The sequence below is a fragment of the Rattus norvegicus genome, chromosome 20, assembly GCF_036323735.1.
Source record: "Rattus norvegicus strain BN/NHsdMcwi chromosome 20, GRCr8, whole genome shotgun sequence".
In the NCBI taxonomy this organism is placed as follows: Eukaryota; Metazoa; Chordata; class Mammalia; order Rodentia; family Muridae; genus Rattus; species Rattus norvegicus.
In genome coordinates, this window is record NC_086038.1 from 7,375,761 (window position 1) to 7,391,557 (window position 15,797).

The 15,797-nt window shown below is 53.6% G+C and overlaps 1 protein-coding gene and 1 long non-coding RNA gene across 5 annotated transcripts; one reads left to right on the plus strand and one right to left on the minus strand.

The window, feature by feature from the left end:
• The first annotated feature begins 1,978 nt into the window (after window positions 1-1,978).
• Window positions 1,979-11,243, plus strand: Pi16 (peptidase inhibitor 16). Of its 4 annotated transcripts, none has more exons than NM_001170481.2 (7): window positions 2,193-2,506; window positions 5,411-5,632; window positions 8,456-8,565; window positions 8,852-8,940; window positions 9,460-10,191; window positions 10,392-10,521; window positions 10,849-11,243. In NM_001170481.2, the coding sequence occupies exons 1-6, from the start codon at window positions 2,318-2,320 to the stop codon at window positions 10,499-10,501; spliced, it is 1,452 nt and encodes a 483-aa protein (NP_001163952.1). In that variant the 5' UTR covers window positions 2,193-2,317; the 3' UTR covers window positions 10,502-10,521; window positions 10,849-11,243. The 4 variants fall into 4 exon arrangements, 3 of the variants coding, with proteins under 3 accessions (XP_038954460.1, NP_001163952.1, NP_001380744.1); NM_001393815.1 differs by having other exon boundaries at window positions 9,460-9,534; XR_362046.4 differs by having other exon boundaries at window positions 1,979-2,506; window positions 9,460-10,521.
• LOC120098949 (uncharacterized) lies at window positions 5,628-9,464 on the minus strand. The gene is made up of 3 exons (XR_005497752.2): window positions 9,056-9,464; window positions 7,011-7,073; window positions 5,628-6,736 (listed from the first exon to the last, which is right to left on the minus strand). It is a non-coding gene; the product is annotated as an uncharacterized LOC120098949 (long non-coding RNA).
• Window positions 11,244-15,797: the final 4,554 nt, after the last annotated feature.

Consider the following 15,797-nt stretch of genomic DNA (forward strand, 5'->3'; position numbering starts at 1 on the left):
CATCCTGTGCATTGGTCATTTCTCTTAGCCTAGACAGGAAGCTCCAGTGCGGGAGCCCCTGGAGGCCTGGGCCAGGTGCCCTGTCTCCCTGCCGTGGGAAGTCTATGGACGTGTCCGAGGATAGAGTGTCGGAGAAGAAAGGGGCCCCTGCCTACATGGTGCCGTGAGGGCAGACCCTACTTAGGATTTGGATGGGGGGCTATCTGGGCAGCCAGGTTCTTCTGGGAGGAGTTCAGTCTTCTGGGGGCTCCCAGAGATGAGGCCCTGTCCATCAGACACCTCTATCCAGGAGCCAGCGTTGCAAAACCTGGATGGCAGAAGACCTTGGTGTTCTCTGAGGTACCTAGAAGCCTTCCACTCTTCCCACCATCATGATACCTACAATGTGTCTGCTGCCAAACTGAGGACAAAGCACCAGCTGAGGGGTAGCTGGCCTGCTCGGCTGGGGAGTGACAGCAGGGTTAGATCTGGGTGGGTGAGCCTGGAACTCTCCCCTCCTCCATTCCTGGAGAGCTAGCTCCTCCCCTCCAGCCTCTCACCAGCTCCTCCCTCCCTTCCTCTCCTTGTCCAGTCTCTCAGGGTCCTCTTCCCATCTCCTGCTTGCCAGTCAAGTCACATTTCAACCCACCACTCCTAGCTTGAAATGAGTTCAGTCATTTTAACTATTTTTCTTTCAGTTATACTAAATCCTTCTGCCTGCCTGGTTTCGTGGCAGTGATCTGCAGCGCTGGGAATCGAACCCTGTGTTCTGACCCCGATCTCCAGACAAGATTTACTCTTGTCTGTCTGGCTTCTTAGACCAGATTTATATGTGAGTGTCTCCCTTTGGGAATCCCCCAGAGGAGAAGCCCTGGCTCTCTCTTTCACTCCAGGAGAGGATACAGGAGTTACACCAGGCAGAGTATCCTGAGGTATGGACATCAAGGGTTCCAGGAGGAGGCCTGTGGCCCACAGGAGACAGATGGGAGGAGTCCCCTCCCCTGATAGCTCTCTTGCCCAAGGACCCACCCTACTTGGCACCATCTCAGGATGGCCATGCGGAAGGGCTGCTAGAACTGCTTCTTTGAGGAAGAAGGGTCATGAGACCATTACAAGTAGGCACTGTCACCCACACATTCCTTTGTTTGCAGCGGGCTGAGAAAGAGACATGTTGGTAGTGGCTGTAGTACAGTTAAGAGCAAGCAATGGGGGGGCTGGAGAGATGGGTCAGTGGTCAGAGCACTGACTGCTCTTCCAGAGGTTCTGAGTTCAATTCCCAGCAACCACATGGTGGCTCACAACCATCTGTAATGAGACCTGAGGCCCTCTTCTGGTGTGTCTGAAGACAGCTACAGTGCACTCATATATAATAAATAAGTCTTAAAAAAAAAAAAAAAAAAAAAAAAGAGGCGCAAGGCCCTGGGTTCTGTCCCCAGCTCCGAAAAAAAGAACCAAAACAAAAACAAAAACAAAAAAAAAAAAAAAAGAGGTCCTGAGTTCAAATCCCAGCAACCACATGGTGGCTCACGACCATCTGTAATGGGATCTGATGTCCTCTTCTGCCATATGGTTGTACATGCAGACAGAGCACTCATATACAGTAAATAAATAAACAAACAAACAAACAAATGAAATTGTAATTAGAGAGCAGCTAGCCTGGGCTACATAATGAAGAGCTCACCTCAGGCAAGTAAGAGACCTCCATACCCCCTGACTTTTTTCTTGTTCCTGTGGATATCCCTAGCCTTATTTAGAAGGCTCCCCTGGGGCTGGTTAAGGGTGCCTGCTGCTCTTGCAGAGGACCTGGGGTGGGCACCTAATGTTGCTGTCGTGACTCAGTTTACCACAAACATTGCGGTGGGCAGGACCTATGGATGGAGGCATTTGGATATATCATTTCTCCCTCCCCCATCCTTTCAGTGGTCCTGGCTGCTTCCTCTTCTTACCCAATCCCGTAGGGGCAGATCTGTAAGGTCCCTTCTCTGTCTTGTTCTTGCAGATGAGGAACTGTAGGGTGAGCTGGATGCCACAGCACAGTTCTGCTGCTGTTTCTGGGATCTGTCCACCTCAGGAGGGACCATGGAGCTCATATAGCCTTTGGCCTGAGCCCCCATTACTGAGAGAAAAGGAGGCTGTTGCCAAGGACTCCAGGGGAGTGGATTCTACTCTGGTCCAGACCCAAGGCACCCAGCCCTCCTGGAGACATTGTGTGAGCTGGGCTGGGCCTCCAGACACAGCCCCTGCCGCCCCACCCCAGCCAGGGTGGTGCTTGTGTGGGAAGGACTTTAAGTCCAGCCGCCAGACCCCTGATCGGGAGAGGCAGAGAGGGCTGGCCACTATGCACAGCTCCTGCAGCCCGTGGGTGATGCTGCCCCAGCTGCCACTGCTGCTCCTGTTGCTTCTGCTGCTGCTGACTGCCACTGGCCCCGCCACAGCCCTCACAGAGGACGAGAAGCAAACCATGGTGGAGCTTCACAACCACTACCGCGCCCAGGTGTCCCCGCCAGCCTCAGACATGCTGCAGATGGTGAGTGTGGCTGGGTGCCCACCTCCTGGGACTGAAAGGGTGCGGGTGCAAGGCAAGGCCTGCCACGAGCCCTTCTCCTCACCTCCCCTTGTGTGTGGATGCTCTCTCAAGAGTCCTTCCTCTCCTCAGTGACAGAGTCCCTGGTGCTGTACAATGCACTGGTCCCCATCATCAGCCCCATTTTCCAGATAAGAAAACTGAGGCTCAGAGCAAACTTGCTCAGGCTTAAGCCCTGGCTCCCCCCACACCAGTGGCCTCCTCCTCAACTCTTCTCAAGATAGGCTGGCCTGGAGGAGAAGAGGAAGAGACAGATGAGCCCAGGAAACACTGGAGAGGAGCAGACCTGAGAAGGGCTTAGGGGCCCACAGTTCCGGTGCTCTCTCTAACACCCGGTCTCATTTGGGGTGCATCCTGTAACCATGTGGACTCTCAGTCTCTCATCCGTACAATGAGGTCACAAGCACACTCACATGCATGCGCTGACTCCTGCACATGTAATACTACATGTGGTGAAATAAAACAGACACACACACACACATACAACAACACACACACACACACACAACACACACACACATACACACACACGCACGCAACACAAACTATCCACACAACAGAGGAACACAGACCATGGAGACCGTAGCTGAGTACCCATGGCCAATCTGACGGAAAGAATATTATCAGATGACAGGGTTGAGGCAGGATGTCTGCTCCAGTTTCAGCTGATAGAGTTAGAGTCCCTCCCTTTCTGTCCTCTCTGAAGTCTGACTGGTTCATCCCACCCCTACCCCTCACCCCACACCAGACATCCTCCAGTGGCCAGGAACCATCGAGCTAAAGAGGCAAATCACACCTGGGAAATACAGCAGGGAACCGGAGGTCCCCACATTTCGCTTGCAGCCTCAGCTCATCCCCTGTGGCTTGGTGACTCCGAGGGGAGCTTTTTCTTGGTGGACAGTTGGGTCCACCTGCAGGTCAGACAGGATGACCTCGAGAAATGCTCACAGCACACACCCGTTGTCCTTGGCAACCAGGGACTGCAGACAAATCAGAAGCCTGGATACCAGGTAGCAGTTCTGCCTGCCCCTCTCACCACACAGATGGGCGAGAGCGAGATTCACTTCTGTCCATGTGCTGCTCAGTGTGACTTTGATCAGGGTGTCCCCCACCTGGCTAGCACCTTGTCATTTAGTCCCATCTCTTTCTCCACCCTCAGTCTGCCTACACAGCCTTCCCAAGTCCCACAGGACCCAGTTACCTATGACACTGATCCCAGTGGCCACGCTCTCCCAGCGACTTGCAGCCACAGGATTCTTGCTCTCATCCTGGCCTAGTGACCAGGACTAGTAACAGAGTGGACGGACCTACTTCCAGGGAGAAAGGATCACGGAGGTTGCAACGCCACAGATTGAAAAGTCTCAATGGGACTTCAAGCATAGACCCAGCTCTGGAGGTTAGAGCTGGTCTCTCCGCCCTAACTACCTATTAAAAGTACCCACAACGCCCAGCACTGTGACAAATGGGGATTATGCTACTGCCTGTCCTAGAATGGGGCCTAACTGTCCATCCTGGAGCCCTGTGGCTCTCTCTAGGCCCCCTGATCCCTGTTTTTACTCCCAGCTGCCGGCTGGCTATGGTCAGAGTCTAGGGGACCACCCAGATCAGACCAGTGATTTGAAACAAAGTGGCCAGAGGGAGGCCAGCCAGGTGTTCATCAAAAACCTCTGGCCAAGCAAATCTGATGAGCTAAATCCCCTCCCCAGAGGCTGTGGAGGAAGAATAGGTTCCCGAAGGCTGCCCTCTTGCCTTTATGTAGGCACTGTTAGGCATGCACCTGCATTCCCACATACCCCATAATTAATTTTTTCAAAATGAGAGAGAGAGAGAGAGAGAGAGAGAGAGAGAGAGAGAGAGAGAGAGAGAGAGACTCATTAAGGCACAGCCCTGATGCTGTCCCACGTCAGGTTCCAACGAGGGTTTCAGGAAGCTAACCCCTGAGTAGGTGGGAAGAAGCGGACATGGTCACACAGTTCTCCCCCTATGTCACCCAAGCTCCTGCTGGTGCTTTCGGTGGGGCTGTCAGATACGGGGGGGAGGGGCGCTGGGGGCCGGGGAGACACAGAGGGTGGAACGAGAGCCACTGCAGGCATCCATCTCCTGGAGGGGTGGACAGAGTTTAACAGGATCCAGGTCTTCCTCCTTGGTCCTTGGGGTCAGATGCCTTAAGTTCCTCACTCCACACTCGCTCCATCTTCTTCCAGCCTGGGAAGAGGAACCTCGGAGGCTCTCTAAGCAAAGCTACCCTTCCCTGGAGTCTCACGTGCTGTGAGCAGAATGGAGAATCTGGAGTTGGGGTTTGACGCAGGGCTCTGATGCCTGGTAGTGAGGAACCTTCACAGTGTGCCCTACAGAAACAGTTTCCTCCAGGAAGAAGGACCCGATGAAGGGAGTTAGTTAAGCACTTAGGAAGAGCTCAACTGCCAAGGAAGCCGAGGGAGAGCCCAAGCAGTGAGGCAGGCGGTAGCCCGGTGTTGATGCACAGGTTCGCCAATACTTCTCTGGACAGCTTCAGACGTCCGAGCAGTTTAAACAGGCCGGTGTGCATCTCCGCCCCACCCCCAGCCACACGCACAAAGATAACGACTGACGTCAATCCTCTGCCCTCGCCCCCATGCCCTGTGAAGGGTAAGAGATGAAGCCCAGGGTCCAAGGTGGCACTCTCCCATCCCACTGAAACCCACGGGGAACAGATTCCGGAGACAAGCCAGAAGTCACCTTGCTGAGGGTCGGGGGGGGGGGGCGCGTGGTGAGGCAAGCCAGTCTCTGGCTTACTGGGGTTTCAAGATTCCCCAGCCTACTTTAACCACCCTCACCTCTCCCCATGCCTCCCTTGCGCCCCTGCAGAGGTGGGACGACGAGCTGGCCGCCTTCGCCAAGGCCTACGCTCAGAAGTGCGTGTGGGGACACAACAAGGAGCGCGGGCGGCGCGGAGAGAACCTGTTTGCCATCACGGACGAGGGCATGGATGTACCGCTGGCCGTGGGGAACTGGCACGAGGAGCATGAATATTACAATCTCAGCACAGCCACCTGTGATCCGGGCCAGATGTGCGGCCACTACACTCAGGTGACAGTCTAGGGAGGCCGGCGGGCAGAGGGTGGGACGGTGAGCTCCGGTGTGAGGCCTCCCGATGCTGCCTGAGGGCTGGGGAATCTTGGCGTTGGACTCACCCCTGATTGTTGGATGAGCCGTGGGATGGCGTTGGGGCGGGGACGTGCGGACTCTTGATGTTTGGGTATGGCCACCGGCATGATTGAGCAGGCCCCGTGTGTGGAAAGTAGGGAGAGGGCTTCAGGTGCTCTGATGAACCATGTAAGTGCGTGCGAACCTGAGGGCACCGCTTGGTGTGGACCTGGAGGTGAGGGGCGGGGCCACGTGCACAGTGGGCAAAGCGGGCTGGCCCTTCTGGTGTTGGGTGGAGCCGCCTGGTGCGTGGGCGGGGCCGGCAGGATCTCCAGATGGGTGGAGTCAAGTGCTGGGCCAGGTAGAGTGGCTCCCCTCCGAGCAGCCTGGCTTTAAACCCGTCCTCCCCCTTACAGCGTCCCTAATAATCTGCCCAGCTGAGAGCGCGCAGTCCACTCAAACTGTCGTCTTCATCTCTTCAAGAAGGCACGTCTGGTCTTTTGAAAGCCCGTTTTATCCTGCTAAGAAAGCAGTGCCTATTTCCTGAATGCAGGATTGTACTGGGTGACAGAGGACCCTGAGTGGTCCAAAGCTTTTTGTCTCAGCCTCAGCTGCCTCTCCTCACCTTGCCTCTGTCGCTCCTGGCACTGCCATTTCTAATTTGCTGTTTCTAATCCGCCAAACTGATAAAAGCGAATAGACAAACTTAATTAATTTTTGCATTAGGAAAAACTGTGTTTAAGAGAGTGGGAGAGATGACCCAGTAGGTAAAGGCAGTTGTCACCAAGCCTGACGGAGTAGGATCCTCTGGACCCCAATTAAAACAAACAAACAAACAAAACAAACAACCAAAATCCTTCTAAAAACACTGTGTAGGCAGAAAGCACCTGCTCACTGGAGAAATGTTTCTGGAGCCTTCCGACAGTGTTTCTGGCCTCTCTCAGATATTCTTCCCTCTCCACTCAGTTTCCGGTGCTTCTGGAAAGTTCGGTCTTGCGGAGTGACGCTAGCCTTAGCCTTTAAGGGATTGTTTTCTCTTCCCAATGCCTATTGTACAAATGATTACACCCGAAACCAAACGGGGAAAAAACCCATTCATTTCCGCCCTCATGCTTCCTTCCCATTCCCAGTGCCTTTTTGAGTTGGTATTTTTAGCCCTAATCTTAAGGAAATGCAAGCACCCACCCAAGTTGGAAAATTGAAGGTCCCAGCACCCTCCCTACTGGGACGTCCCTACCCACCCTCACCCAACACACTCCTAACAGACTCACCAAGCCATCTGTGGCTCTGTCCTAAGCTGGGCGACATTTCTAAAACTCACCTGCACAAACAGGAGTCCAAGAAGCCGCAGCCATTACAAGCAGGATTCCCCGACAACCTAAGCCTAGAAAATAAGGGGAAAATGGCATCTCCACACCGTGGCAGGACACACATTTTTTTAAAGATTTATTTTATTTATTATATATGAGTACACTGTCGCTGTCCTCAGACACACCAGAAGAGGGCATCAAATCTCATTACAGATGGTTGTGAGCCACCACGTGGTTGCTGGGATTTGAACTCAGGACCTCTGGGAGCGCTCCCCCCCCCACCCCCGGAGCTGGGGACCGAACCCAGGGCCTGGTGCTTGCTAGGCAAGCGCTCTACCACTGAGCTAAATCCCCAACCCCTCTGGGAGTGCTCTTAACCACTGAGCCATCTCTCCAGAGCAGGACACACACTTTTGTTTTGTTGTTATTGTTGTTAAGACAGGATCTCTCCTAGGTAGCCTTGGATGGCCTGGAATTCTCACAGTGATCTGCCTGCTTCTGCCTAGAGTGCTGGGATTCACATAGTTTTGTTTTTGTATTTTAGGACGAAATTATTCTAACAACCAGGCCACGCCCCAAAAGAGGTAGAACCAAGGGGTGGAAGGAGCCTAGCAAGGTGTTAGTTGGAGTGGGGAAAGTTTCAAAATAACTCCTCCTTGCATTTTCCTTGCGGCTGAAGCTCTCCACTATCTCTGATCCTTTCCATAGACTCCCTGTTTAAAACCTCGTTTGGGGGCTGGAGAGACGGCTCAGTGGTTAGAGCTCTGACTGCTCTTCCAGAGGTCCTGAGTTCAATTCCCAGCAACCACATGGTGGCTCACAACCATCTGTAATGGGATCCGATGCCCTCTTCTGGTGTGTCTGAAGATGGTGTACTCATATACATAAAATAAATAATTCTAAGAAAAAACAAAAACAACTTGTTCCAAGGGACCAAGCCCATCAGAGGTGGCACACACCTTTGATCCCAGCACTTGGATTGGCAGTGGCAAGTGGATCTCTGAGAGTTCAGGCCAGCCTGGTATACAGAGTGACAGCCAGCTCTACACAGAGAAACCAAAATCAAAGCAACCAATGAGGGGCTTGGGATTTGGCTCAGTGGCAGAGCGCTTGCCTAGGAAGCGCAAGGCCCTGGGTTCGGTCCCCAGCTCCGAAAAAAAAAAAAAAAAAAAAAGAGCCAAAAAAGGAAAAAAAAAAAAAAAAAACCAACCAATGAGCAATCCAAAAACCCTAAGGATCTCTAGAAAGAAGCCACGGGAGAGTGGACAGGGTATAACAGAGGCTTGAGGCTGAGGGAAGACTGAAAGAGGCCTGGTGACTGGGCCTGGCAGAGAGGGTAGACACTGTCACCCCCTGCCTCTAACTACCGTGAGCAGTTTTGTCCTGAAGCTATAGGGTCCCACGACACCGGACCGACTACGTTACCCAGGGCTAACCTCCTGGGTTTTCCCTTTAGGTAGTGTGGAGCAAAACTGAGAGAATCGGCTGTGGTTCCCACTTCTGCGAGACGCTCCAGGGAGTGGAGGAAGCTAACATCCATTTGCTGGTGTGCAACTATGAGCCCCCGTAAGTGCTGAGGGGCCAGAGGCGTAGGGCAGGACGGAACTGGACAAGGCTCAAGGAAGCTGTGGGCTGCTAATGTGGCCTCTGCCCCTTCTGGCAGCTCCGATGACCCCATAAGGGGTCTAATTTGGTTACCCAGAGAAGGGGGGGAGCCCATGATCCCCGGTAAGCAATTCGTGGGGGATAGCAGCTCTGTAGGCTCCTATGGACGACTCTGCTGTGCTCCTGGGAAACGTGGGGACCAGTAGGAGGGTGCTGGCCTTGCCTGCAGCAATGCCATCTCATTTAGGGGGAACGTGAAGGGCCGGAAGCCCTACCAGGAGGGGACGCCTTGCTCCCAGTGCCCTCTTGGCTACAGCTGCGTGAACTCTCTCTGTGGTAAGTGGCAGGCGAGAGCTAAGATGGGATGTCTCCCATAACCAACCCCCACCCCTGCGCCTGGGTGACTCAGAATCTCAGGACTCTCGCCCTGAGAAACAGGAGAGGGACCTACGGGATGCGATGGTGGCGATCCTCTGTGACATTCTGCCTTCCCTGCACAGCCACCTTAGCGACTCCTTAACTCCAAGTAACAGATTTCACCCTTAAGTCCCTACAAAGAGTTGAGACCCGGAGGGTCTGGAGTGCGCCGCGAGGGGGCGTGGTCGAGCGGGAAGGTCCGGGTGGTGGGCGTGGTCTTTTATCGAATGGGTGGGGCCTGCTATACAGTCTACCAAACGAAGCTTGGACAAGGCGGCGGGTGGAAGAGTTAGTGTGTCAATGACAAGAAGTTACAATACCAGAGGCGCACACCCGCTGCAGAGGAGTTTATGGCTCGCGTATCCCAGTGGGCCGGGCGTATTCGTGCGGCCGGGCGGGGTCTCGTTTGCAGCACTAATGCTTGGCCTTGCCAAACAGAGCCGGAGAGAAAACCGGAAAAAGCGCAGGATTCGCCTCCAAGGGTGACTGAAGTCCCAGGCTCCAGGGAAACCGGTATTCCATCCCTAGCAACCTCTGAATCTCTACATTTCTCCTCGGTAACAAAGGTCTCGGACTCCCTGGCAACCGAGCCCTCACCTGCGGTAGAAACAAAGGCCCCACCTTCCTTAGCAACCGAAGGCCCCTCCTCCATGGCAACAGAGGCTCAGTCTTTTCTAACTGAGGTCCCCTCGGTTTCTGCAACGCACATCCAGCCTTCACTGGATGAAGGGCCAGTTAACTTCCTCACATCAACACACATCCCTGTCCCCAAATCTACGGACAAAGAAGCCAGCAGCAAGTCGAGAGCAGCCTCCGTGAGCCCAGAGAAATCTCTGTACCCCAAGATGTCCCCGACAGAGACAGGAGAGTCCCCACCCCAAATCCAGGAGGAGGCTGAGCCCAAGGCCGAGTTGCCTGAGCGGGAGGACGAGTTGCCCGAGGCAGAGGTCGAATTGCCTGAGGCAGAGGCCGAGTTGCCAGAGGCCAAGGCCGAGTTGCCTGTTTCCAGTGAGGCTTTGGTCCCAGTTCTTCCAGCTCAGGAGCGCGGTGGGCCGAAGGCCTCACTGGAACACTCCAGCTACCCTGTCCCCACATATCTGCCCAACTTCCCTAGTGCCTCGGGCAATGCCACAGGTGGGCGCACCCTGGCCCTACAATCATCCCGGACAGGTAAGGCCCCAAGTCCTCATCGTCCTTCCTGGCTCCAGAATGCTGGTATCCGGTGCTGGAACCAGTGGTTGGAGCATGGTAAAGCATGCGCCATCTGGAAGATGCTTCCTCCCTGCCTGCTGCCTGCACCCTGCATGGAGTGAGTGGAGAGACAGGCTAAGCTGTTTTCCAGCTGAGGTACAGCACCTTCCTTTCTGCAGGTGCAGAGGACCCTGAAAAGGCCAGCTGGGATTCGAAGAACTCTGCTCCTGTGTGGGGCCCTTTCCCGGGACTGCTGCTGCCTCTCCTGCTGTTGGCTGGCATATTCTGAGGGGGACACTCAAAGGCCTGGTGAGACTGGCCTTGTGCCCATTCTGGATTCTTTTTCCAAGTTAGAAGCCAGAGCTTCCGGAGCAGGTCGTGCTCTCCCTTGTGCTCTCCCCTCCCCCCTTCTCCCCTCTCTGCCAAGCAGTGCCAGCACGAGGGTTGGGGGTGGGGTGCTGTCCTCAGCCAGCTGCAAACTGTTCTGAGCAGTGTTCTAAAGGCCACATGTGCCTAGTGTCTTAAGGACAGAGGGTCTCAGCCTCCTCAAGAACTCGGTCCTTCTAGTCCTTTGAGCTCTTTCTTGAGCCATTATAAGACAAGGAGTATCTGAAATGCCTACTGCCCCATCCCCAGGGAGAAGAGCTCAGATGCCCAACTGCTGTGTTCTCCTATCCTGTCCCTCAAGCAAGATATCACCCCTGGCTAAAGCCCCTCTGGAAGGGAAAGGCTGTGGGCTCATCAGTAACTGCACACCGGGGCCCTTCCTGCCCCTCACAGTGGAGTTCTACGGAGGACATGATTCTGATGATACTTGTCTGCTCCACGGGGTGGGGTGGGGCGGGTGGGCTGCTGTCTGCCTGCAGGCTCTAGGGCTCCCCATCTCCAAGTGGTGCCCATTGGCTTGGACAGCAGGGACTCGGGGTAGGTAAAGAACAAGCCCCAACCAAAGTGGGGTTCTGTGGGTGGGGAGGCGGGGAGCAGGGAACGAAGAGAGGCAGCTTTGACTCCTGAATAAAGCCTGTCTGAGAGTCGTGTCTCAGTGCTTTGCATGAGGAGGGGTGCTGTGAGGAAGCCGGTCTGCCCACCCATGCAACTCTTCTGTCTTTTCCCTCTTCCTCTCCATCCTCCCATCCCCGCCCCCAACTCTCTGAGCCATCTCTTTCCTTCCCCTTCCGGTAACTTTCGCTCCACCCAAGCCACAGGTAGCCTAGCAAGAAACAAACAAACAAACAAACAAACAAAAAAAGAGCAGAGGGAAGGAGCAGAAGTTATCAGTGGGGCTTACCTTGGTGGCTTTAGGGGTTAGGACATTTCCACAAGGGGGCTGATGCTCAGGCCTGTCCTGGCCACAAGTTTCAACCGAGCAAAGTTTGGGCAACCTAAGTTCTTGAAAGGAACCCTGAGTAGAGCTCCAGGGCCCAGAAACCTCTCTGGGGTCCAGAAGTTCTGTGGGTCAGGAACACAAGGGACAAAAAATAAGAGGGGCCAGGCTGCTTTATCAAAGCGCCTCCTCTCAATAAAGACACTGAAGTCTCCTGTTTAAACTATACAGCTTGGGCTGGAGGGACGGCTCAGTGGTTAGAGCGCAGACCGCTCTTCCAGAGGTCCTGAGTTCAAATCCCAGCAACCACATGGTGGCTCACAACCATCTGTGATGGGCTCCGATGCCCTCTTCTGGTGTGTCTGAAGACAGCAGCAGTGTACCCACATACATATAAATAAATAAATACATAAGTAAATCTTTTTTAAAAACAAGTTATACAACTTCGGGCCAGTGAGAAGGTTCATGGGTAAAGGCAAGTCGTCCTCCAGCCTCCACTCGTGTGCAATGGCACACGTGTACTGTGTCCCCCAACATATTTATTTGGGTGTGCTTGTTTTAAGCTCTTGTCTCTGTGTAGCCCTGGCTGTCCTGGAACACTGTATGTGTAGATCAGGCTGGCCTCCAACTCAGAGATCCACCTGTTTCTGCCTCTAAGTGCCGGGATTAAAGCTGTGCCCCACCACGCCTGGCTGGAAAAAAAAATATCGAGGCATACAACTCAGTGTTTTGGAGATGTATTTATTTAATGTCTGTGTAGGGTGGGGGTATGCACAGTGGTGTGCATGTTGAGGGCAGGGGACAGACAAACCTGCAAGGATGGCTCTTCTCCCATGCATGGTCTGGGGATCCAACTCAGGTTGTCAAGCTCGGTGGCAGGTGCCGTTACTAAGCCAACTGGCCAGCCCTGACTTGACATTTTTTAGTCTATTCATTTGGGGACGGTGTAGCTATCCCTAATACGGACAGTGAAACTTTTTCCTCACCCTAGAAGCACCGTACCCACTGGTGCCTGCTCCCACCCACCCACTTCAGCCTAAAGCAAATGCTGATCTATTTTCTGTTTGCACATTTCCTGTTCCTTGGGTTTTTTGTTGTTTTTTTTTGGCAGGGGGGGGGGCTGGGGGAGTTCATACCAATGCACTTGATGGGTTGGAGGACCTCCTCTCCCTCCACAGTAAAGGTCAGACTTGGTAACAAACGCCTTCACCCACTGAGCCATTTCATGGAGCCTCATTTGCTGGCCTTTGGCTTTTGTATAGATCCTTCCCAAATATGTTCTGTAACTACCAACCATATCTCCAAAGTCCACCCATCCTGGAACATTCTCCTTCCCGCAAAGTCACCCTGCACCCGTGAGCTCGTGTGCTGTGCTCATGCACGTGTGTGTGTGTGTGTGTGTGTGTGTGTGTGTGTGTGTGTGTGTGCAGGCCGGAGGCCAGTCTCCGGCATCACCTTGCTTTTGTGAGACGGTGTCTCTCTCGGAGGCTGAGACTCAGTTTGCCTAGGATGGTTGTCCAATGAGCTTCAGGGATCGGTCTCCACACCCCACCCACCGCCGCTCCCAATGCTGGGGTTACAGGCTGCATCACTTGCACCCAGCTCCCATGTGGGTGCTCGATCAAACTCAGGTCCTCCTGCTGGTGCAAGCGAGCGCTTTCCTTCTCCCCAGTCCCGACTGATGACATTGTTTTTGTTCATGAACATCATTTTTTTCCTTGTCCAGTGAAGGATTTTACTGTGTAAAGTGTGTTGACTTTTCTCAAAGGACTTTTCTGTCCCGATCGAGATGGCCCTCGAGGTTAGAGTCTATGACATAACTGATCTTCAGGTGCTAAAGCAACTGCGTTCCTCAGAAAGTCTTGTTTTCTTGAGCTGGTATGTTGGGCCCGATTGGTCAGGGATGGGGGCCTCTGGGCCAAGCAGACACCTCAGAGGCCCCAAGCCTATCCTGGTTCCCCTGTGGCTCTTCCTGACTTACCCAGCAAGGGTATCAGCTGGCAGTCTGAAGATCTGTCCCATGCCTGCGGGAGATCAGGAGGTTCCAGGAGCACAGGCTCTAACGGATGGGCAGGGAGGGGGACCTGACAGCAAAACTGAACTATGAAGATAGAGAGGCCTTGAGGACCTGAGTCTTCCCTGCCACTGTAAGCCTTGGCTTCTGAGCATTTTGGCGACACTGGCAGTGACAAGGAGGGACAGTTGAAGGGGAACAGCTCTGGCTACCACTGTCAACTAAGAATAAGGTTACCTGTGAGGGAAGTCACTGGGTCCCTCGAGGACAACTCCAGTCACCTCTCCCTGCAGGTAGCTCACTTCCTGCCCTGCTCAAGCCCAAATCTCTTCACAGGGAAGAGGACAGCAGGGCCTCGAGCTGAGCAGTCAGACCAATCGAAGCCTTCCACTTTAGGGCGGACAGTCTCTTATGGACCTCGGGGAGGACATGGCTCAGGCAGGGACAGAGGCACCTCTTTTAGGGACAGCTAAGCTCTGCTCAGTTGTGAAATACGTGTCCCTAAATCCGGGAGGGTCACTGGAAGGAACAGTACAACGCAGGATTTGAGGGAGCACCTGGAGAAAAGTTACCCCAGCAGCATGGTCAATGTGGAGTGGGGTACACTAGGCTGACATCCTCTGGGAAGCTTCCCGGATTGCAGTTTTCTGGGGTGAGGCTCTCTAGCATAGGGAAGGTAAGCTAGGCAGGAGGGCACGGGGCCCATTGCTGTTTATCGGCACAGCGTCCACCAAGCCTTGCTGCTGTGCATGAGAGAGACGGGGGTGGGATGGGGTGGGTGGGGGGTGGGTAAAACTGCTCCCCACCCCCGACCCGTCAATAGACCACTGAAGAACCCCACTGGCCAAAGCCTCCTGGGGAATGAAAAACCTCCAAACTGCAACTCTTACACACCAGGCCCTCTGCAGAGGACCAACCTTCGGGGAGACAACAGGGTGCCAAGGACCAGCCTCGGCTTGGAGAGAGGACCTGAGAGAACTCGTGTCCGGGACTGGCAAAAACAACAGCTTGGAGTCGGATCCTAAGTCTGAGCTGACTGTCTAGGCTCTGCTAGAGACAGCTTTCTAGCCTGCTTTCTCTCTGATCTGCTTTCTCTGGAGATCTCTAGACAGACACCCTTTCTGTTCTGCTCAAGACAGTTCTCTCTGGCTGTTCTAAAAACTCTCTGGAGAGCTCATCTCCTGCAGACCATAAGCCCAGGCTTTTATTTTACATATCGATTGATCCAGTCATTGACTGCAGGTTTCCTTTTGAATGTCCTATGAGTTAGTATCCAGTGACCCTGGTTGCTTAATTCTTAGGAGACAGCAAGCACACGTTTTCTCTTAACATTGTAAAAGAATTCAGAGATCTGTCTGCCTCTGTTAGGCACAGAGGATAAACTAGCTGGGTAGGAGGGACCCGGTCCTGAAATTACCATTTCTACCACACCACGGGCCTGGACCTGCTGTCTCCCAGGCTGACTTTGTATCTTTCTGACAAGCTGGTTCATTAATGCAGCGGCCTCTGTTCCTTTGGATCTGTGAAGCCCCTCATAATTCATACTGCATCCTTATTTTTTACATAGTTGAGAAATTAGACATCTTGATGTTTTTAGAGTTCTTTCCCACAGCCTCAAGGGCTGCCCTGAAAGTCCTAGCGTTTACCATTTAGCTGAGACATAGCCACACCTTTGCTTCTGGGACTCATGCCGTCCCCGATTACTGTGGAGTCTTATTAACCATAACAGGGAGGGCATTCCTTAAAGGGGGAACGTAAAGATGTAGATTTTTATTATACACGCAAGCCTTATGCTCATGGTGGCTGCTGACTCTTCTGGAGACCCACGTCTGCTGGTCCTGTCTCAGGGGCTGGGACCATGTCATTCTGTCCCCACCAAGACCTAGCAGCTGGGTCTGTCAGAGGTGGCTGGCCACTTCACTTCCTCCTGCTGCACCCGTGTGTGTGTGTGTGTCTGTTGTACTGAGAGTCTCTGAAGACTTGAAAACGGCCATCTTCGAAAGGTGCTGAGATGCCGCTGGGCAGCTTAGGTCAAACAGCTGCCATCTCCACGGCAGGAGGCTCAAGTGCCAGCTGCTGCTCTGGTTCACTCAGGCTCAACCCCGAGGACAAAAGACTCAATTGTGTCACACCCAGGCTGGCCACCCACAGACCTAAAACGCCAGCACAAGGTCTGGCAAAACTCACAGAAAATAAAAACAAACAAACAAACAAACAAACAAAAACAAAAAGGGGCTCCCACAGAAG